This window comes from Artemia franciscana, chromosome 6 (genome assembly GCF_032884065.1).
Source record: "Artemia franciscana chromosome 6, ASM3288406v1, whole genome shotgun sequence".
NCBI classification, from domain to species: Eukaryota; Metazoa; Arthropoda; class Branchiopoda; order Anostraca; family Artemiidae; genus Artemia; species Artemia franciscana.
Window position 1 is genome coordinate 38,185,529 of NC_088868.1, and position 23,055 is coordinate 38,208,583.

A 23,055-nucleotide genomic window follows, 5' to 3' on the forward strand; every position below is an offset into this window, starting at 1 on the left:
GATCACACAAAATGCCCTGGGCTCTGTAAAGACTCAGGTAGCAAAGTGCCTCTTACGGATTGTCCCTCTGTGATATTCCTCTGCCATGTCCTACAAGCATTTGAAACTCTAACAAGAAGAGCGCGACTACTGATTGGGAATAATACAAGCAACTTAGCTGAGTACTTTATGAGTATAGTTGCAAAATTAATAGGAGGGAAGCAATTCCTCGTGACTCAAAATGGTCGATATAATTCTCGAGTAGCAGCTGCTGGTGTTAAATATAGTAAAGGAGAGCTAGGAAGGCTTCATATATATAGAAAAATCACAGGAAGGATACCACCTCGAGCGATGACAAAACTTTCAATGAGAAAATCTAGGCTAAGAGCTCTAAAGAAGAGGGCTCGAAAGTCAATGACTTGTCGCAATGAAATACTGAAGCAGAAGAAAGTAAATGAACCTGATGGGAAGTATGGGCCAAACGCAACAACTCCTGATCTTGCAGCTGTTGACTTCAAAATAATGAAGAGTGCCTTTTTACAACGGCTAGAGTGCAGCACTGAACAAATTCAAGAAATAGAAGCTGCGACTCGCCTACAAGGAGAAGACGACGGAAGCTGGTCAGCAGTACGCAGGGACAGAATAACGGCTTCATGGGCCGGAACTATAGCCAAGCGAAGGACGAAGATTGTAACCCCCTTGGTGCAAAAACTTCTTTATGCGCCATCAAAAGTGACTAAAGCAATGGTTTACGGGCATACATTTGAACCAGTAGCTGCAAAAAAGTTTGAAGAATCGACCAGATTTAAAGTGGAGCGATGCGGTTTTTTTGTGCACTATGAGCAAGGCTTCATTGGTGCCAGTCCAGATTACTTAGTAATTATGCCGTGCGGAAAAAGAGCACTTTTGGAAATAAAGTGTCCAGAAACTGCGAAAAATATGGAGATAGGCGAGTGGATAAAAAACCGAAAAGAGGCTAAGGTGAACTGTTGCATGGAAGTTGGAAAGAATGGACTGGTCAACCTCAAACGAGGCCACGACTACTTTTACCAAGTACAATGTCAGCTTGAATGTGCTCAGCTAGATACTTGCTTTTTCATGATTTTTACCCAGAAAGACTTCTACATTGAAAAGATAGACCGCGATCCAGACTTTTGGACCGAAAAGATTTTTCCCAAGTTAAAAGGATTCTTCATGGATGCTTTGATCCCAGAGCTTGTCGATCCCAGAGTTCCACGGGGGCTTCCAATACGAGAGCCGTACTTATAAGATTAATGGTCTAGTACCGGTAACAAGAAAATTCATTTTCCTGACATTCTATCCTTCTTTGTATTTATATACTTAATTTTATTATAATTTGAAATAAAATACCTTTTTTTATATTGCTTGTCCTCCAACTTTATCAAACAGTTCGTGGTAACGAACTGTAGTAAAGAGCGACCCGGCTTAATAGTAACCAAAACTCTAAAAAATGGAATTTTGATACCAATAGCTACATCAAAAGAATTGCATTTTCATGCTGATTTCAAATATATAAGCTTCATCAAGTTTCGTCTTACCCATCAAAAGTTACGAGCCTGAGAAAACTTGCTTTATTTTAGAAAATAGGGGGAAACAACCCCTAAAAGTCATAGAATCCTACTGTAGAAGTTCCAAGCTCCTATCTACAAAAATGTGGAATTTTGTGTTTTTTTGTCAGAAGGCAGATCACAGATGCGTGTTTGTTTATTTTTTTTTTCAGGGGTGATCGTATCGACTTAGTGGTCCTAAAATGTTGCAAAAGGGCTCATTCTAACGGAAATGAAAAGTTCTAGTGCCCTTTTTCAGTGACCAAAAAAATCGGAGGGCACCTAGGCCCCCGTCCCACGCTAATTATTTTCCCAAAGTCACCGGATCAAAGTTCTGAGATAGCCATTTTATTCAGCGTAGTCGAAGATCCTTATAACTATGTCTTTTGGGACGACTTACTCCCCCACAGTCCCCGTGGGAGGGGCTACAAGTTACAAATACTGACCAGTGATTACATATAGTAATGATTATTGGGAAGTGTACAGGCGTTTTCAGGGGTGTTTTCATTTGGTTGGGGGCAGTGGTTGAGAAGAGAGGGGTATGCTGGGGGAACTACTCCTGGAGGAATTTGTCATGGGGAAGAAAATTTCCATGAAGGGAGCGCAAGATTTTCTAGTATTATTTAAAAAAACAATGAAAAAATAAATATGACAAAGTTTTTTCAACTGAAAGTAAGGAGCAGCATTAAAACTTAAAAGGAACAGAAATTATTACGCATATGAGGGGCTCACCTCCTCCTAATACCTCGCTCTTTACGCTAAAGTGTTTTTATAAATTTCAATTATTTATTCTACGGCTTTTGTAATTCAGGGGTCATTCTTATGAAATCGGGACAAAATTTAAGCTTTAGCGTGGAGAGCAAGGTACTGACGAGGGGATGAACCCCTCATATATGTAATAAAAATATGAGAATACAGAAGTTCCTTACTTAAGCTAATTTGTAAGTTATGTATATATTTAACTAATAAAATTTATTTTTACTAATAAAAAAATTCTTAAAAAATAAAAAGTTCTAGTTGGCTTTATAGGTAACCAAATAATCGGAGGGCAACTAGACCTCCTTCCCCGCTCCTTTTTTTCTCAAAATCATTCGATCAAAACTATGAGAAAGCCATTTAGTCAAGCTTTGCAAGACCTCTGGTCTACCAAATCAACAATGGAAACCATGTGTAAAACGATATGTTGGTATGATTTCGATTTAAAAAAAAGAATAGCTTTTATAGTGACTCGAAATAGCACAAAGTACTGCCTGAAAAAACGGCAGAATAAAACAAAATAATTGAGTAAAGTGAGGAAAACTACTATTTAAAAAACATTGAGTTTCTTTTATTCATAAAGCTAATTTTCTAGGGGTTTATTTGAATATCTTCGGGGACTTTAAGTATCTATTTTAGTGTTCTTTACGCTAAGGGTCTAATAATAAATCAAAAGTTGAACTAAGTGACCATTACAAAATTTTCAGAAAAGTTCTTCGAGAGGAAGCGATGAAATTTGGAGAAAAATAGCAAAAGAGAAAATAAAACAAGATGTCTTTGTTGTGGATGATATTTAAGAAGCAGAAAAACAAACAGGAAGGACATCAGAAAGTGGAGAAAAGACGAAACAGGAACAGTAGATAAAAACAAAATAATATCAAAGATATAAAAAAGGATAAAATTTTAGCAATTAGGCCGGCTATTACTTTCTTTATTTGTGTTCATTTATTTGTAAAAACGCACCACAATTTTTTATCTTTAAAATAGATTATAAATCCATTAATCACGTTTGCATTATGTGCTAATAATGTAATTAGTAATTTTTCCGTCGTTTTCAAAGAAATAGCTTTTACTTCACTCCAGTGTTTACTTCATGTCGCTCCAAGCGACCCTCAGCCTTTCTAGGACCCTGAATTAAATCTGGCAGTTATGAAATACCTAGAGAAATTAAGTTATTTTGCCTTTTTTTTGAAAGTTGGTGACAGTAAGTAACCTGCCCAAATAGATTAATTCGATACGAAGCATCCCAAATGCTTTGAAAGTCGTAAATAAAGATAGTGGAAAAGAAAGCACATCAAAGAAGGAAAAAACAAAAATTAGATTGTAATATTCTGAAGAAAGATAGATACAGAAATAATGAATGTGCCATGTTTGTTTGGTATAGGTAATCTAAATATGAAAATTTTATTCTCGATGAAGTATTTTGTTTGTTGGTGCTTTCTTTAGAGCTGTTTTTCCAAGCGTGGAGTGTAGGCCCCCACCGATGGGGCATGGCAATATTTTGATGGGTGATGGGTAGAACATGCACCTTTTGGCTGATTATACTTTAGAGCCTTAAGTGTGAAAAAAATCATGTGAATGATGTCATATATCGTATGCATTTAAAGAGCTGAAAAAGATACATGCATTTTATAAAACGTTTTGTATTGCAACAACACTTTTATTAGTACATAATACGCGTAGACGACGGCCGGAAAAAGATACCAAGTTAATGAGCATTTAAGCTTCCTTTAAGTGATTACACATAAAATTTTTAAGAACGAAATTTACATATCTTGAGGCGGGAATCAGGATTTCAAAATGCCTAGATGGGGTACTGGTCGAAAATCAGTCGGGTATCACTGCTTTAGAGAAAGTTAAAGTCAATCAGATTAGATTCAAGCTAAATCTACTAAAATCCAGTACACTATTCATTGATCACTAACATTTTTTATCATTGTTACTATTAATATGTGATAGGTTCCTTGTTTAATAGTAGCTTTGTCAAATTGTAAAAAAAAATTATTCACTAAGACTTTTATGTTTAAGAGTCCTCCTGTGGATCGATCGTCTACAAGTCAAATAACGTCTCAAGGCATTTTCCCACGCAATCTTCAGGAAAGCTCCTATGATGTGTGGCTACATCCATCTGCAAAGACTCGGCTAGATTCAATTAGCAATGCAAGTTTTTCTTCTAATAACAGTGCAGTTCTTCCAGTTGATTGTAACAGTCCCTCTGCTTGGGATAAAGCTGAAGATTGTCTTATTCATCAATCTGCTCCATCTGATTCTCCAATCCTTAAGGGAAGTCAATCCCAGGATAAACCTTCTCTAAAGCTATTCTACCCTTACCAAGAAGGTTAGTTTTCTGAAGATACTCTAGAATTAGGTTGGTAGTATTGTAAAACTAAGGGGTTTAGAGTTGAAAACTCAGATGTATACCTTGTTAAAAGAATCACTTTGACTTTTTTTGTAGTTAAACTAGAAATCCTGTTAAATATCCATCTAAATGTCAATGTAAACAAAATTACAAAAGATAAGAACCACTAATGTCTGACGGTCTTGAACTTGTTTTTTGACAATTTACAATAATTTCTAACTTTTATATTAAACCTTTCCACCCTGGAGTGTGGTTTTGAACTTATTCAAGATCTTTATATGAATTAGTTTTATAAAATATAAAGATATCATAGATATAAAGAGATAACATACAGTTTTATTTGAGATTCTGCTGTGTAAACACCTTGTTTTTGGATATAACCTATTAATACAGTAAGCTTAAGCTTATGTGCTTTCCCTATAGACATTTATTGAAATTCATTCATGTTCGGATTATTTTCATTTGTTGACTAACTGATAGTTTTGATATTTGAGTGCAAATTCCCTTGGGAATTAATGATTTATTAAGTAAAAAGATGTCATACTAGAATAAATTTTAATTTTACTAATAAGCGATCAGAAGAGGGTAGTTTTTTGTCGCAAGGGCCCTTTTATCTGTCGGGACTGGTTTCTCACTGAAACTGCGAGGATCAGATAGCAAGAAACTATGCTTTATTCACTTATTGGTATGTGGATCTCATGATATTGACTTGGGACTGGAAGTGGAAATTTTCTCGGCTGTATGATGGATGGCAAGTTATTGCATAACGCAGTGCTGAACGATTTATATCACTCGATGGAGACTGGTGTAAAATATGGTTCGCTAATTAAATCGTGTATTAGGTTCTTTGAAAAAAATGTGATTTTGGAAGTAAATTAGTGTTGTGTGTTGAATTCGGATATGATGAACGATGTGTTCGACATGTAAAAGAGGAGGATAAATGTTATTGACTTAGGAAAAATGTCGACAAGATGTGTGAAGGACCGGAAAATCTTGCCGAAGTTTGTGATTTACGATCCTTAGGAGGTTCCAGCTCCCTCAGAATTGAACAGAGTGTATGTAGTATTAAAAACTCAAGCAATTTGCAAGAAAGTTGATAAGATCCTGCATAAGACCCTTGGCATTCATGAGGGGTCTAGCAAAGAACCCGGAGTTAACTCTCCTCTTCTTTACTGGTAAAAAATCCGACTAAGTCATTATCAACGACAGAAGCGAGAAAACACAATCGACTCCGTAAGTGGTGCAACTCAGGATAAGAAAATGATCGAGGTGAGTCGAAATAGGTGTGATTTAATCACACCTTAAACAAGTCACAACAAGTCCTTAATTGAAAAGATAGTGAGATCATTCAAGGCATCCGATCAAGATGCAGCTGTGAGTATTAAGTCAAAACATTATGCTAGAATTATCAAACACATCTCACTTGAACATCAGAATGATCTTTGTACTTTCATTCGTAATTGTAGCAAGGCAGAGAAATGTGGCGACTCGTGGACTTTCAGGATTTTCTTCCATTATCATTTGGACTCGAATTATGCCATCGCAAACCCATCAAAAATAAGATAAGAAGTGCACAGAGTTGAGCCTTTTCTGTCCCAAAAAATGTTATAGATGTCACAAAGCTGATGGCCACCTGACCAAAGACTGTAAAAACGCAATGATTTGTTTTCATAGTACTCAGCCGGAGCATATGAGCTCGCGTGATTCTCTGTACGAGCTGTGTTTCTTGCAAGTCGAATAGGTATAAAATGGACAGTAATAAGAATATTTTAATTGTATCCTGAAACATAAATGGAGGTCTAGAGTCACTGGCAGAGCGATTCTGAGAAGCTTTCTCTTCTAGAGTTGCTGGTAGAGCGATTCTGTATCAAGAAAAATTTTTTTTCCAGTGATCGGTCTCCTCTTATACACCCTACCTAACACCCTTGTCACAGTGTCTTCAGCAGCATTTTGCCGGAAGAACCGAGGTCGCCCGAGTGGAGGCCTTGCAGTGCTAAGCTAACATCAACTCCTAGCCCTAGCAGTTAGTGAACGCTTTGTCGTCGTTGCTTTTAATGATCACCTCCGCTCTTTTCATACATGTTTTCAACTGTGAGATCACAGTTGATTTTAATTTTAATATCATCCATTCTGAATGCCTGCGTTTTGAGACTATTATAAGTATGCTGCGTCCCTCATTCTCATTGCTTAGAATAAACAAGGACTGTACATAAATATCACAGACTAGAACTACGTCAAATCTAGACCCATGTACTGTATTCAGGCAGCCAAGTCTAATGTGTGAGAGTAATGGGTGATCAAGCCATCAGTGGCCATCTCCCTATATGTGTCTTGATACCCGTTGTGGGGACATAAGTTAATGAATCTCAACCCAAGTGGTTCTTGAAGAAGATGTGGAGTAACTAGCGACCGTATCCTACGGAAACTGAAGGTTCCATACCATCTGTTACACCCGAGTATCAACCTAAGTGAAAATGAGTTAAGGTTACAGCTAAACCTGTACTATGATCAAATAATATATGCACTGAAACGTGCTGATAAGGTGGCGATTCCAATGAAGTGGATATGTCACAAGAGTGAGAAATATAGGTTGTCTAGTAACTCACTACTAGTGTTAGCCTACGCTACGGCGAAGTGGTGGTTGCAGCTCTGGGACGAGTGGAGAGGCCAAGGACCGAGGTTGTAAATGCGGTCGGGATTCATTTTAAGAGAATATTTATGAATGCTCTGCAGGAGCATCCAGCGGCGGTCAAGTCGATTACTGTCGAGAAGATTATAAATGACTAATTACCTTTAGAAGTCTCGCCCTCTTTCTGAGAAGTAGAATCACGAGGGCCGATACCTTCCCAGAGTCTGAGTGGGTTGCCCATTTCAGTCAGTTTATAAAACCTGACAGCAGTGTAGAAATTTCTTTCGATAGTGAGATGGTTTCGTTGCTTGATTCTAGTCAAAAACCAAATTCCATTGTGATAGCACTATCTGCTATTAATAAGGCTGTGTTTAAGCTTAGAAAAAAAGAATTCTGGGCTGGCGTCAGTAGTATTTGTGCTGAGTATTTTGTTGCCGCAAGTGATCTCCTCTATAACCATCTTGCATCGCTTTTTCATATGGTTTTTAACGTTGCTGTCGTTCCGGACAGTTTATGCATTGGAGTGATTAGGCCAATTCTGAAAAAAAAGTAACCAAAATCATCATGTTCATCATATAGGGCAGTGACTGTATCAAGCGTTTTCGCAAAGATATTTGAGCTTCTGATTGTTGACCACTTAAAAGAAAAGTGTATTATGCCACCATTCCAGTTCGGGTTCCAGTCAGGTTTAGGTTGCTTCCATCTCTTAGAAGACTTAGACTTGACTTTATTAAACAAGAAACGATATACATACATTTTATACAAAGGAAACAGGGAGACAACTCATTTTGTCTCCTTTAACAATAGAGAGAGAAAAAAGCAATTAAACCTCAATAACTCACGCGGATTATATAGAGAAAGAAAGAAAGAGTGAGAGAGAAGAAGCGGAGAAAAAATCGACTCATGGAGCGATGGATGGGACTTATAAACTAATTAATAAATAAATGACTTTACATTCAGTCTCCACTACTATAGGCAGAAAGAACTATCTCTTTCAATTTCTTTTTATATGTATAGTGTGATGGTGCCTCACTTATTAAATCAAATAGTTTATATTTATTGGCAATCTCAGAAAGTTGATATCTTAAACTTAGTCTTGATGTCTCATTTTTAATAAAAGGAAAAAGAAACTTATTCCTTGTTCTTGATAAATGGCTATGTTTATTTTCAACCAAGAGTTTCATGTTATTGAAAAAATTATCTCTACGCTGGATTTCTATAAACCATATGCCTATATTAAGGTGAAAAATTTGTTGTAAATGAAGAATATCAAGAAATCAAAAGATGTTTTAGTTTCAGATAAATCTTCAGGGTGTTTTTAGTCTCAGTCTTCCTATGGTGTCTTATAAAAAGGTCCAGGATTTTTATGGACTTGTTTTGGACAATTTAGAGTCTTTGTAAATGTGAATGGAATGTCAACATCTAAACGGTCGGGCCATATTAAATAGCATTCAGCTAATGAAAAATTTAATTTTCTCAGTATTTGGTAAGGAAAAAGGAATTTTACTGTATGCAAATAACCGAGATTCCTGGACACTGTTGCCTAGAGTTTATTAATATGCGCCTTAAAAGATTCTTGAGAAGTCTCTGTAATATACATCAGATATACAGAAGTATCTGGGAGCACTCTGGTTCTCGGAGTATACGATGTTATGAATGCTTTTGGTTCCCTTATCCACTCGCAGGCCATGTTGGAGTACATAACCGTGTTGTTAGTCTTGATGTAATTTTCTCATTATATTATATATATAGACATCTAGAAGTTTGTTTTAAGCTGGGAAATGTACTTTTGGATTGTGAGCTCCCTGCATTCGTTGGAGTAAAGCAAGAAGCCATCAAATTACCGGTTATCAACAATTACCAACCATCAATTACCATATGAATACCATATTATAACAAGCCATCAATTACCGGTTATCAGCAACGCGTCTCTTGCTGCGCAGATTGGCCTACCTATTAGTTGCATTTCAAAAGGGATGGATGGATTAGTGCTTTGATATGCAGACGATTTGTGAAATCTGTGCCAGTCAATAGCTAATCTTCAACGGAATTTTGATAACCTCTCTGATAGATGTCTACAAATAGGACTAAGTATGAATGCTGCGAAGTCCCGAGTCCTCTTCTTTAATTTACACGGTAGTTATGTGCCCGATAGTGTCTGTCTAGTTGATAATGAGGTGGCACCCACCACTGTACTAACATATATATGTCTCCCGATTGGGTCTTCGATTAAAAATACACGAACTATTTCTTCAGATAAATTATTTCGTCGCGTATGCCAAATAAAATCTTCTGCCAACTGATTTTCGAATCCTTTCCAAAGAGCTTTTGGATCTGCAGGATTACCAAAAACAAGAATCTCTACAAAAAGTAGAGAGTAGTTAGTAGGCCAATATCTTCTCAGAAGTGAAAAATACAGATCGATACTACCACCAGTTTTAGTGAAACATCGAAGTACTAGGTCGAAGAAAATTGACAGATTAGCAGCACCTCCTTCACGCACAAACTAATTTTTCCAACTCATTCATCTCTTTCTTTGTATCAAATTATAACAATTGTTGATTTTATCCTATTTGTCTTCTGATTTTTTGTCGTCTGATTTAATCCTTTTTTGTAAGCACAAGCGCCATTTAGTTTTATGACTACGAGAGATTGTGCAAATAAAACCGATTCTATTCTTCTATTCTAAGTATTCGCATTACAGAATGCATTTTTGACAGTGCCGATTCTTTTAGGGCATCGAACCACTGTTTATCGTCGAATTCAAGGCCATGAGCCAGGTTTGCTTTTTGTATGTGGAATAAAAAATGTTATTAACTGTTTTAAGACCTTCAAAACTTGTTGCATTCTTCACATTATACAAAAGTACTCGTAACTAGAAGAATTCGTGAACAGCCACAAAATATACGTTGTGAATTTGTCCAATGACACGTAATTGACGAATTCTTTGTTCCCTTGTACTGGTAATGCCATTCCATCTATAGTGTTCAGGCATTTCCCAATAACAGAGGAATTTCTTTTTTTCATTTGTTTTAACGCCTTGTCGTGTCGAAAATACCCTTCTAACATTGAGTCTCGTTGTCCAATTCTACCAAATCTTCTTTGGCTTCGCTGATATTTTGCATTAGGTAATGTCCTGGCAAATGAACATTTAAACGTTGAACGACATGACTCTTTTTTGGATATCATAACTAAATAGTCGCCAGCATGCTTCAGTTGGTGTAAAGCAGCGTCCTGGTGTAAAAACCAAAGCAGCATTGCAATTTTCCATTTTTATTAATTATACATGCCGAATTTGGATTCTCTCGGATTATGAATAATCTACTTAAAGACTAATTTTCTTAATAGTGGATTGTTGGAATTTGGAATATCAGCTGAAATAAGATCATTAATTTGAACTGAACTATGGATTCGATCCTAAGGACTCATGATCAATAGCAAATGCATATGTGGTAGTCCATGTTTTTGAAATTCAATCGTATACACGTATGTTGCCACTTTTATAAATATGTGCCCCTTATCAATATCATTGATTATATCGTTAAATTTCAGTTTTGTAATTCGAGTAATGAAATCGAGATTACCTTGAGAGGACTCTTCTATAATAGAGTTATCATCAGTTTTAATACTTGCTGCTTCTGTAAATTCAGGCCAATCAGGATTGCAAGTCACAGTAGTAGATAAATCTGGGGTCCAAGGTGACAAACAGCAGCCAAGGTGTCTTTAAAATGTTCAGCAAAGTAGCGTCTTGTCGAAATGATGGCGATAGTATTACTTTGTCACCAATGAATGCATCCTGTTTCGATAGTTTTCTGGTTATATTTTACCCCATCAACGCTCAATACGAACATTGGTATCAACGAGGTACTGTTGGAAAAGTCTTCCACCAAAATGCAAAGCATAAAAACCGATCCGACTCAGGTCGGGTGTTACATCTTGCACAGAAAGGCTTTTCGCATGTTCAGGTCGAAAAACGATATGATACCTCGCTAATTCAAGCCGTGTTATATGTGGACGACTTAAATAAGGTGGTTGAAGTAGCTTGACCACCTTGAAGTTCTATATGTATAAAACATTGGGTAGGAAAAGGGTTCTACACAATGGTGAGCATTTTTTAAAACGACAAGGTTTTTGCCACGTTGTTTTACAACCATTCCATTTGGTAAACAACTATACACAATATTAAGAGTAAGCACAGCGCTTACTTCTTTACATGCAAAATGCTTGAACCGTTTATAATTTACACCGTCTGTTAAAGTAAAAATAAGCAGAACGTTTGGAGGCTTTTGTCCCAATGAAGCAGCAAATTGATTTTCATCATCCTCCACTTCCTGCATTTTTTCGTAACCTTTGGCATAGTAGTTTGTGTCTCTTAATATTTCTTCCAAGAGATTTATTAGATTACGAGAGATCCTGTAATTTAAAGGATTTGCCAGGCGTTTCTCGACAGCCTCACTGGAGTCTGAAAAATTACATTTGGCCATACGAACGTGGCTCAATTTCACCTTCAGCAGCATGTTACGGATTTGCCGCTAAATTGATTTTGTGATAAATTTGTCCAGCTACTTTAAAGCCAAGTATATATCGACTATTTATGGTTTGATCCTCGCTTACGTTGAATGAAGCTAGAAAAAAACAAGAGTTTAAGTTTTGAACACGTTGATGAGACTCTTTAGAGAGCAAGTGACGTCCTAAAAAAAGGCAAACCAATACATTTGGAAGTTGATGTGTTTAAATTGCAATTTCACCATGTAAGCAGTAATTCTGAATGAATGACCTTTGTTTGCTAACCTTTCATTTGGAAAAAGGAGGGTTCCAGAGTGAATACAAGTAACGTTAAAATGTTCCAAAGAATTATATATAAAAATTACTGAGTTAATGACACCTTTGTACGTATGTACTTGGTTCTGTGTTAAAAGTTGTGGTGATGAAGATTACGACACCGCTGTTCTTCCAGCCGCGTGTGGCCTGCTTACGTTAGACTTGCTCTCAGAATCTTTGAAAATACATTACTTTTTTCTGTCGAAAATACATTACTTTTTTCTGTCATATCTTGGATTCTGTTAGATTGGCTCTTCTGTCTTAAATCAAGAACTTCTTAGATTGGCTCTTCTGTCTGAAATACAAGAAACTCTTGTGGCCCTCTCCGTTACTAAATTTCAATTGCATCCAACATCAACCAAGCGGCTTTTTCACCGTAATATAACAATGATGTTGGCAATTGGCAATTTGTATTGCTTAGGGTGGCCTTTGACCCTGTGGCTAAGGGTGTTTTGTCATCCTCAGAGGCATATTTTTCAGACATTTTGAGTGTTTTGAACAAAATGGCTATCTCAAAATTTTGACAGGTAGTCTAGAGGGGAGGGGCCATAATGTTGCAAGTAGATAAATAGAAAGGGGAGTGGGCCATTTATTCAATATATCTCTTTTGCTTTTATAAAGGCCCAAAAGTCTCAATTTTCGTGAGTGAACCCCTCTGAAGATATTTCTAAATTCTTCCATGAAAAGTGGCCAAGAGGAAAATATTAAATTACAGTCATACGTCTCTTTTATTAGACAGTGCTTTAGTGGTGCTTCTGGTAATTTGGTATCCATCTGTAACCAATGTCACCTGTGTGTGATAGAAAAGATAGCTGAAGCCTAAAGGAGAGCAAAAGTTTGTCTTAACGGAGATTCCATCTAGTCTAAAATTTTCCTCGACAGGTGAAAAGTTTTAGTTCTGAGTGTAGCGGATAAAGAGTTTTGGAAGAAAGGGGAAGATCTTTACTCTTCGTAAGTGACTAATTCGGACATTAGCCTATAGTTTTATTAAGTCTATCTTCAATTATCTCATAGCTAAGGAATTGAGTTGGGATTTTCATGGGCTTTTTTTTAGTGGGGGGCAAGTGGTTTTCGAATTTTGGGGTGCTGTAGGGAAAGATAAATATTTTTTTTCAATTCTTAGCTATGGCCATTTCCTACCTTACCTAAGCTATGGTTATTATGCCTGTCGTCTTCCAGGCTTTGCTGCCGGTCACAAATTGTTTTCAAATAATTCATATTGCTATCCATTTTTTTTAGATCAATGGAGTTCAGCAAACCCTAATGGCAGGAAAAGATATGGGTTTGAATTCCTCAAACAGCTCCAGGGCTCCCCACTTGCGATGAAAGTTCCTGTAATTCCTGCTGAACTCTCTTCAACTATTATAACAAAGGGTGGTCTTTTCAAGGTGATTATTAATCATAATCTTTTATGTAAATTATTGAGTGCAGAAAGGTGCTGAAAGTGAAAAAAATAAATTTTTTCTTAATTGGAAAGTTTTCTACCTCTACATTGAAATTACCTTGGTAAATTTATCCGCAGGTCAATGTAGGTGCGAGGAAGGGCGTTCATAATTTTCGAAATTCACTATTTTACCTGTTTATTAGGCTTATTATATTCTACTTTTGTATTTTCTGCTCTATTTACTAGCTATTCTTTTTTAGTCTTCTGCTCTTACTCCTTCTACTCTTTAATTCTCTTTCTACTCTATATCATGCTGTCTGATTTAAATTCAATTATTTGCTTCAAACTTTGGCTTAATTTGAAAGTGTACTTAAAATTCAAAATCAAAATTTTGTTTTATTCCATTTTTTTTTAACAGGAAAGTAGGCGAGTTGAGGCAGAAACACTTTGAATATTGGAACGGGCCACAATTTATTTAAATTATCCAATTGTTGTAAGTGATGAAAGACATGACAGCCGTGGCTAATTAAAGTAAAGCGAAAACAGTAGACTTGTATAAAAATGATTCTTTCGGCTCTTAATGATACTCTATCATCCATCTTTGTGCAGAACTAATACCAGGAAAGAGTTAAAGAGAGATGGGCAGAAAATATTGAGAATGTGGTAAATTATGATAGAATTACAGGAAAAGATGTAGAAAAGAATAAAAAATGTGTCACTCTTTGAATGTGAAGGAAGATTTATTTTGTGACGGAGAATTAAGAACAGCATAAATAGGATTTCAGATAATAGGGATCCAGATGCTGATAGTGTGGTAAATAGGTCTTTTAAATATAGTGGAATGAGGTTAGAAGTATATTACTGAAGATTACGATTATGCTTTTTTGAAAACGGTGAGGTACCTAGTGATTTTAGAAAAAAATATAATTAAACCCGTCTAAAAGGAAGATGATAAGAGTAACTCTGGCAACTATAGAGGCATTAGCCTGGTTCCTTTAGGAAGCAAATTATTTATTTTAATGATACCTCTTAGATTTAGAGATGTTGTAGATAAAGTCTCAAGGAAAAAACTGTGTGGTTTTAGGAGGGTAGAAAAACTGTGGAACAAATTTTTACTCTTAGAATAATAATTGAGAAGTGGCTTAGTCATCAAACCCCTTTAGTCCTTAGTTTTATAGATTATGAGCAAACGCTTGATTCAGCGGATAAAAGAACTTTAGTGAATGCCCAATCCTTGAATGGTATAGTAGACAAATTCATTAAAACAATTAGTGCTATATAGAAGAATACCATTGCTGTGGTTAACGTTGAAAATGAGGCAAGTAGCTGGTTTTAACTTAATTCAAAGTCATTAAATCAAGCAGTTGTGGTCATCAAGCCATAGCTAATTGTAGAAAAGGCCAAGACAGATAGTCCGAGTGAGAGGCAAATCTGGCGTTAACCCCCTTATTAGAATTGTATGAAAATGATGTTAGTTCGTTTGTTAATAGATAAGTCTATATATTATCCTTCCATGGGTCATTCTTAGGGTAGAAGAACCAAGATAGATGGTCATAGAACCTATACATTTCCAAGAATTTGGTAAAATGACACGGGTAAACAACGTGAGTAAGTAAGTATGACTCTATTATTGGACCAATACTTGTTTGTTAGCTTTTACAAGGCACGCCCGCCTAGAGTCTCTAGAAGGCTGACCAAGAATTTGGAATCCGACATAGAACCGTTAGATTGCCTAGAATGAGAGGTAAATAAAGCATGCCTACCTATGGTCTTAGGCAAGTTGAAACAAGAATTTAGAATTGACAGAGGACCGTTAATTTACGTGGAATGACAGGCATACAATTGTCCAAAGTCAAATTAGGTCTTTTAGCAATGAGTGTCTGGCAAGGCGATTGATTCAATTCATAAACTTAGACATTTGCACTAATAAAGACTTAATTGAATGTTAGTTGACCAACAAGTTGACTGAAATTGCAAGGGTAATAAACGTCGGAAGCCTAAAGAGCCTGTCTGCCTAGAGTGTTAGGCAAGTGAACCCATTTATAAGCTAAGACAGTAGGGCTAACAAAAAGTAAATTAAATATTGGTTGACCAATGAAAAAGATCGAATAAAAAACAAATGATACATATGAAAAAGACTGAAATATGTAGAAACCATATTTCCACTGACAACCTTCTTGGTATAGCCTTACTGATACGCAAACAGGACTTAAATTTAGAAAATAAAGTTTTCCATACAAAACGGAAGAGCAACATTGAAATTGGAAATGAAGCAAAATCCTGATGTGGTCCTTTTAAAGACAATGACTAAATAACAAAACTTCTGATTACATCAGTTACATTTTAAGGTGGTTTCAGTAAGACTGCTAGTCAGGGGTGGTTGAAGGAAATGGCAAGCTACTAAAAAGTATTGTGACACAATCCCTTTTACGCTATAGACTAATAAAAGTTGTTTTACTAGATTCCAGAACCTCTTATGCTAGATTACTTTCGAGGAAAGGGTTTGACTAACAACAGTCACATTGCCTCTGTCCAATCAAGTCATGGGAGTTCCACTGGCCATCATGGTGAAAAAGGACCATCCAAAAATCCTTATTACAAGAGATTTGGAAATAGGAAAGATTCAGAAGGACTGATTGGGTATATATTTTTGTTGCTTGATTTTATCTTTGTTTAAAATCTAAAGTTTTCAGTTTTTCCGAAATTTTCGAAATTAAAATCCGAAATTCGTTTGTGAAAATTATTCTGCTTTGCTCTCTAAATTGTGTGTTTGTAGTAGCTCTAATTTCAATAAATGTAATGATAAATAATTTTTAGGTGGTATTTCAAAAATTTACTTAAGAGTGAGTTTGTCTCTTTGTTGCCAGGTTTTCCGAGTTTAAAAACTTCATCAAGTTTGTATACGTCTTATACGCTTTGGAGGAAAGCAGTGATGTTCTAACAGCTAATATTTGTTGGTATTTGGTTGCTAAAGCTTCCCACCCTTGACCATGAGGAATTGTTTGGGATGTCCATGCTAGATTTTCAATTATTAAATGCAAAGAAGTTCTTGACAGTTCCATCATTATTAATCCATATAATTTTTTCTTAGGGCACACTTCTTTTCAGGTAAAAAACTAACTGCAATTTGAAGTTTGCATATTTCTTGAGTTGTGGGATCATATGTAGTTGAAAATCACCGTTATTTAAAATATGCTATTTAAATCTTGAAGTATTGAATATTGTAATAATCCTTGTCTCAGAAGGTTAGTTTTTGTTATGGAAACTCTATGGACGAAGGATTTTTTCGCCTTATGAAACACAAGTAAATTCTATGTACCAAATTTAATCTTTAATTTTGTATTTAATTTTATATTTAATCTTTTGAAGCAGCCTTTTAGTGAGTTTTAATTGATAAATTAAACAAAAACTTACCAAGCATGAAGTTTGATTGTATTTCTACTCCAAAGAAAGAGCGTCAGGGTAGCTGAGATTTCAGCTGAGATAGATTCCCGCCTTCACCTCGATCGGTCAAGAGTAATATCATTATTTTAAAGCAATTTTAGTACGCGTTGTTGGGTATTCTACACGTTCAATCTATTGCCAACCATTTCTGAGTAAACTGGAAATTTCCGTGCAATTAAGTCTGTCATTTACCTCCTTTCTTCTCTGTCTGCCTAATCTTTTTTCCGTCATCCTCTTCTTTCGGGCTAATCAATCTGTAAATTGCATAAAATAATGGCGGTTGGATTCCTCCAATTGCATTTCCTCAATATGTGCACTTTCGATTTCTCTATGAAGAATGTGGTATATACCCTTCAGACGGATCACCTTGACTCTGCCTTGGGTCCAATGGTTGTTTTTGTTTAAACCTGTGTGTATCTTCATTTTAAGGGGATCCCCATATATACTGGCCTTCTTATTTTCTAGGCGCACGAATTTATTTCTGGGTGTTCTATTTCCGAATCTTACAGCCTGAACCCAGTCTATATCCTGGTTAGGAAAATTTACCCCTGCGTATGAATATGTCAACTTATGAGCTTGTTCAAATTTGTCTTTGTAAACTGGCGACCTATTCTCTATGCTCTTTGACAGTTTTTTTAATCGTATATAATCTAGTATAGATTTATATCAAACAGTTCGTGGTAACGAACTGTAGTAAGGAGCGATCCGGCTCAATAGTAACCAAAACTCTAAAAAATTGAATTTTGATATAAATAGCTACATCAAAAGAATTGCATTTTAATGCTGATTTTAAATATATAAATTTCATCAAGTTTAGTCTTAGCCATCAAAAGTTACGAGCCTGAGAAAATTTGCCTTATTTAGGAAAATAGGGAGAAACACCCCCTAAAAGTCGTAGGATCTTAACGAAAATGACACCATGAGATTCAGCGTATCAGAGAACCCTACTGTAGAAGTTTCAAGCTCCTATCTACAAAAATGTGGAATTTTGCATTTTTTGCCAGAAGACAAATCACGGGTGCGTGTTTATTTGTTTGTTTTTTTGTTTTTTGTTTTTTTTTCCCCAGGGGTCATCGTATCGACCTAGTGGTCCTAGAATGTCGCAAGAGGGCTCATTCTAACGGAAATGAAAAGTTCTAGTGCCCTTTTTAAGTGACCAAAAAAATTGGAGGGCATCTAGGCCCCCTCCCACGCTCATTTTTTTCCCAAAGTCAACGGATCATAATTTTGAGATAGCCATTTTGTTTGGCATAGTCGAAAATCTTAACAACTATGTTTTTGGGGATGAATTACTCCCCCACAGTCCCTGGGGGAGGGGTTGCAAGTTACAAACTTCAACCAGTGTTTACATATAATAATGGTTATTGGGAAGTGTACAGACGTTTTCAGGGGGATTTTTTTGGTTTTGAGGGTAGGGTTGAGGGAGGGGGCTATGTGGGAGGATCTTTCCTTGGATAAATATACCATGGGGGGGAAAAAATTCAATGAAAAGGGCGCAGGATTTTCTAGCATTACTAAAAAAAAACAATGAAAAAATAAACATGAAAACGTTTTTTCAAATGAAAGTAAGGAATAGCGTTGAAATTTAAAACAAAAAGAGATTATTACGCATATGAAGGGTTCTAAGAATACTTTAGCATAAAGAGCGAGGTATTTAGGAGGAGATAAATACCTCGCTCTTTATGCTAAAATATTTTTAGTGATTTCAACTATTTATTCTACGGCCTATTTGATTCAGGGGTCATTCTTAAAGAATTGGAACAAAACTTACGATTTAGTGTAAAGAGCGAGGTATTAATGAGGGTACAAACCCCCTCGTACACATAATAAAAATATAAGAATATAAAAGTTTGTTACGTAAGTTAATTCTTAAGTTATGTATATTTTTTACTAATAAAAACGTTCGTTGAATATTAAAAGTTCTAGTAGCCTTTTTAAGTAACCGAAAAATTGGAGGGCAGCTAGGCCTCCTTCCCCACCCCTTATTTCTCAAAATCGTCTGATCAAAACTAAGAGAAAGCCATTTAGCCAAAAAAAAATAATATACTAATTTCATTTCAATAATTTATGTGCGGAGAGCCAAAATCAAACATGCATTAATTCAAAAACGTTCAGAAATTAAATAAAAAAAAACTAGTTTTTTTAACTGAAAGTAAGGAGCGACATTAAAACTTAAAACGAACAGAAATTACTCCGTATATGAAATGGGTTGTCCCCCCCGCAGTCCCACGCTCTTTACGCTAAAGCTTTTAGTTGTTTTAAAAAGTAGAATTGTGGCAAAGAGTCAAACTTTAGCGTAAAGAGCGAGGGACTGTGGAGGGGACAACCCATTTCATATACGGAGTAATTTCTGTTCGTTTTAAGTTTTAATGTCGCTCCTTACTTTCAGTTAAAAAAACTAGTTTTTTTTATTTAATTTTGTTAGTATTGAGGGAAGTAGTCTGTGTTTAAAACTATTTTTTCGCTGTAATTATGTGTATTTGTTTTACAAAACTCTTTTACATCATACTTCAGTTTTATTTCGTCTTTGATTAAGCTTAAACTAGTTGTTTCTGAAATCCCTATTTAGCTCTTAATTTCCAGTCTTCCAGTTGATTAATTTCAAAATTTAGCATGATGAATGATTTCACTGTTTTTATGGTATGAATATGTCATCATTTGAATGATATCAATAAATTGACTCGAAAATAATGCTCTTGATCCTTCCATTGTGTGCATGCCAAAAGAGGGAAAATCAGTTAAAAGAGTTGACAAATTCTGTGTTTATTTACGTCTTTTTAATAGACTTAGATTGCTATGCCCTCTTGGCTTAAGAAGCTCTTTTTTTACTCAGTTTAAAGCAGAAATAAAAAAAAGAATTTTCAGCTAGGATTTTAAAGTTTTTTTTCTATAGTTTTGCTGGTCAATCCTAAGTGTTGCCATCTATTTTTTTTACCTTGATTTTCCACTCCCTGCAGGTTCACGTTTTCTTAGGCCTTCTTATCAGTACTAACATCGGGATGGAAAGCCACATTTAGATGTCTACTCTTTTTCTAGATATGATGATACCAATTTGGACAACTCACCAAGAAACGAAACGCAGCAAAATTTGTCTGATATTTTTCAAGCACAAGAGAAGCAATTTGAGATGCTTCGTGAGATGATTGAGGCAGGCTTTGCAAGATACGCTGATCCTTTGATAAAGGATCTCCCTGAATCTTTCATAATTTACATGGATAGTGTTCGTTTATTTATTGTTTCTTTTCATTTTTTACTTTTGATCCTGCCAATTTAGAGACAAATATTTAAAACAGTTTAAAAGGTTTTCCATTTCTTTAGATCAGACACTTGACCTTGATCAAACTCTGACCCTGAAACATTATCTATTCCCTTCCATCTTCTTTCAATCATTTACACAATGAACAACTGTTCTTAATCGGTCCCTTTGATCTTGCTGCTAATGAAAAATGATCTGAAATTAAATAAAAATCAATTTTTTTTTCAAATGAAAGTGGGCTAAGAAGAATTTCCCGGTAAAAATTTTAGCAAGAAATTTTCCTTGGTAATTTTCAGCAAGAATGCAATTTTTTGGGGGGTGGGGGGATTTCTCATAGAAGGAAAGTTTTTTCGAGTGAAAGGGAACTTTCCATGGAAGGAGAGGTCTGTTTCCCGGCGTTGTCTGAAAAATCATCGGAAATTAAATAAAAACCAAGTTTTTCAACTGAAAGTATAGAGCAGCATTGAAACTCAAAGCAAACCGAGTTTTTTCTGTATCTGAAAGAGGCTGATCCTGCCTCAATACCTAACTCTTCACATTAAAGCTTGACTTTTGACCCAATTCCAAAGAATGACTGCTGGAAAACAAGGGCCGTTAATTTGGTTATGAAACTTAATTTAAAGTACTAAAAAACTATAGCGTTAAGAGCAACAAATTAAGGAAGGAGCAGTCTCCCTCATATATGGAATAATTTCTGTTTGCTTTTAAGCTTGCTCTTTGTTTTCAGTTGGAATAAAAATGTGATCACAAAATTTACTTGCTGTCGCTTAATAACACTAAAGATGAAAACCAACTCAAAACCACCTCAGCTCTTAACTCTAGGCTTTAACAATTCTCTATTCAGAGCGTTTCCAAGTGAAACAAACATAGCTAGTAAGCAATTGCATGTATTTTGCCCATCTAGAAGCCTATCAATTCTTGAGTCATTGTGAAAAAACAAAACTTTTTATGTTCTCCTTATTGCCCTTCTGCTGAAGAGCAGCTGCTTTGAAAGTATCAGGTTACATAGTCGAGTTTCAGTGTTCAGATTATAGTATTAGAGTGAAGAGGCAACCTTCCTCCTAATTGTAGAAAGTTTTGTTCGTTTAAGGATCTGATTACGTTCTTTAAATCTATTTGAAAGACTTTCTGTTTATGTTCATTTTATACACCATACCCTCATTTACATTAAAAGTTGATTTGTTGAAATATTCTGATTCCTAATCTCGAAACCAATATTAATCTTTTCCGTGAATTTTACATCCAAAGTAAATTAAAGTATGCGTACATTGGTATTTATAGTAGAAATTTATATTAGTATTTATTCATTTCTGTTTTAATCACACTGTTTATTTGGCAGAAAGTATTCCCTTGATTGATCATTTGATCAATTTAGTCATGGCTCAGTTTTACAGAGAAAGATGTTCCCCATCTTATTATGTATTCCATTATATTCCCAGGTTTTCTCCATTTCAGGATACTGATTGGCCGGTTGTAATCATTGGCATAATTTATATTTAATTATTAAGGCATATTATTAGCTTATATGATCTGTGTGATTCAAAATTAGTTTCGACCAATGTGTTTACACTGTTGTAAAGTAATTTGGTTGAATCTTTTTGTAAAAAGCAGAACAGCTTGAACTTCAGCAAAATTTATCTGACAACTAATCTGGAAGAATTTAAGGTTTTTAAATCTTAGATTATTATTTGTAAATTTTAATCTCTTTTCTTCCATCTGTTTCCTCTTTTTATTTTATCATCATCTAATCAGTTTTGTTTTCACTGAAGTATTAACGAAAAATTTTATATTTTAGCTCAAAAGAGAGCATCTTGAGAAAACTGTGTCTCGCTTAGACAGTATGGAAGAAACAGTTAAAAACTTATTATTAGCAGTTGATACTTTTCGTGCTTTATCTGTAAACATGATGATACACTCACCTAATACATCAATCGATACAACTCTGCAGCGAGAGTCGGTAAAGGCCGATGTGAGTACCCTACAAAAAGGTGGTTTAGTTCAGCAAGAATCGAGTGCACCAGAGGCTGGTGTGAACGTTGAAATACCAATCGAAGAAGATAATCTAAAATCGAAAATTGTTAAAGACGTGATTATCCATGCATCATCCATTGAGATACCACCTAATTTAATAAAACCTGCGATTCTTACCGGGTCATCAAATGAACCAGGTATGACCTCTAAAATGTTAAAAGTTAGTGGTATGCCGCAGGGTCTGGGGGAATTTTCCAGTGCTGTAGAAATTTCACAAAATCAAACAGAACCTGTTGAAGTAAACACTATATTAAATAATCAAAACGAAGGAGCTATAAAAGTTAACACAATTGTCAAAACCCCGAGTGCTGCTCCTCTTTTAGCCGCAAATATGCGAAGAAATTCAGTTAATGCTATCATAGATCAGCAGCAGTTGGCACTACCAGAGCATGTTGAAAATAATGAAACCTGCTTCGAAGTGATAGATCCCCCGGCAACGCTTGAAACGCCAAGGGATGGAATTGCCTCGCATGTGTCTGTTGCAATACCAAAATATACACCGGATCCTGGGATTGCCACCGAAATCATTTCTCAAATACCGCAAGACGTTGTTGTTCCTGGATTATCTGCTGGACTTCATAGCACTATCGCTATTGACCAGGAACCCATGGTTCATACTAAGTTTGTAAGTTTGTGTATTGTTCAATATCCTATTCCTGGTAATTGAGTCCATTTTCGTTTTTTTTTCAAAATTTTTCCATTAAATTAAAATCCAACTATAAGTACAAGACCATACCCTTGAAAGATTGCGTTCCGAAGAAGGTTTTACCTATAGAATCTTCCTTGAACTTAAACTAAAAAACAAGATAAGTGTACAATCCATCAAGA

The 23,055-nt window shown here is 35.6% G+C and overlaps 1 protein-coding gene across 1 annotated transcript in view; it reads left to right on the forward strand.

Moving 5' to 3' along the window:
* Positions 1-23,055, forward strand: part of LOC136028394 (uncharacterized) — a 93,039-nt gene that overhangs the window by 20,321 nt on the left and 49,663 nt on the right. Inside the window, exons 4-8 of the mRNA XM_065706209.1 lie at positions 4,332-4,641; positions 13,352-13,500; positions 15,958-16,136; positions 19,977-20,160; positions 21,992-22,852. Coding sequence (XP_065562281.1) covers positions 4,332-4,641; positions 13,352-13,500; positions 15,958-16,136; positions 19,977-20,160; positions 21,992-22,852 — 1,683 coding nt within the window. The remainder of the gene's footprint in view (positions 1-4,331; positions 4,642-13,351; positions 13,501-15,957; positions 16,137-19,976; positions 20,161-21,991; positions 22,853-23,055) is intronic.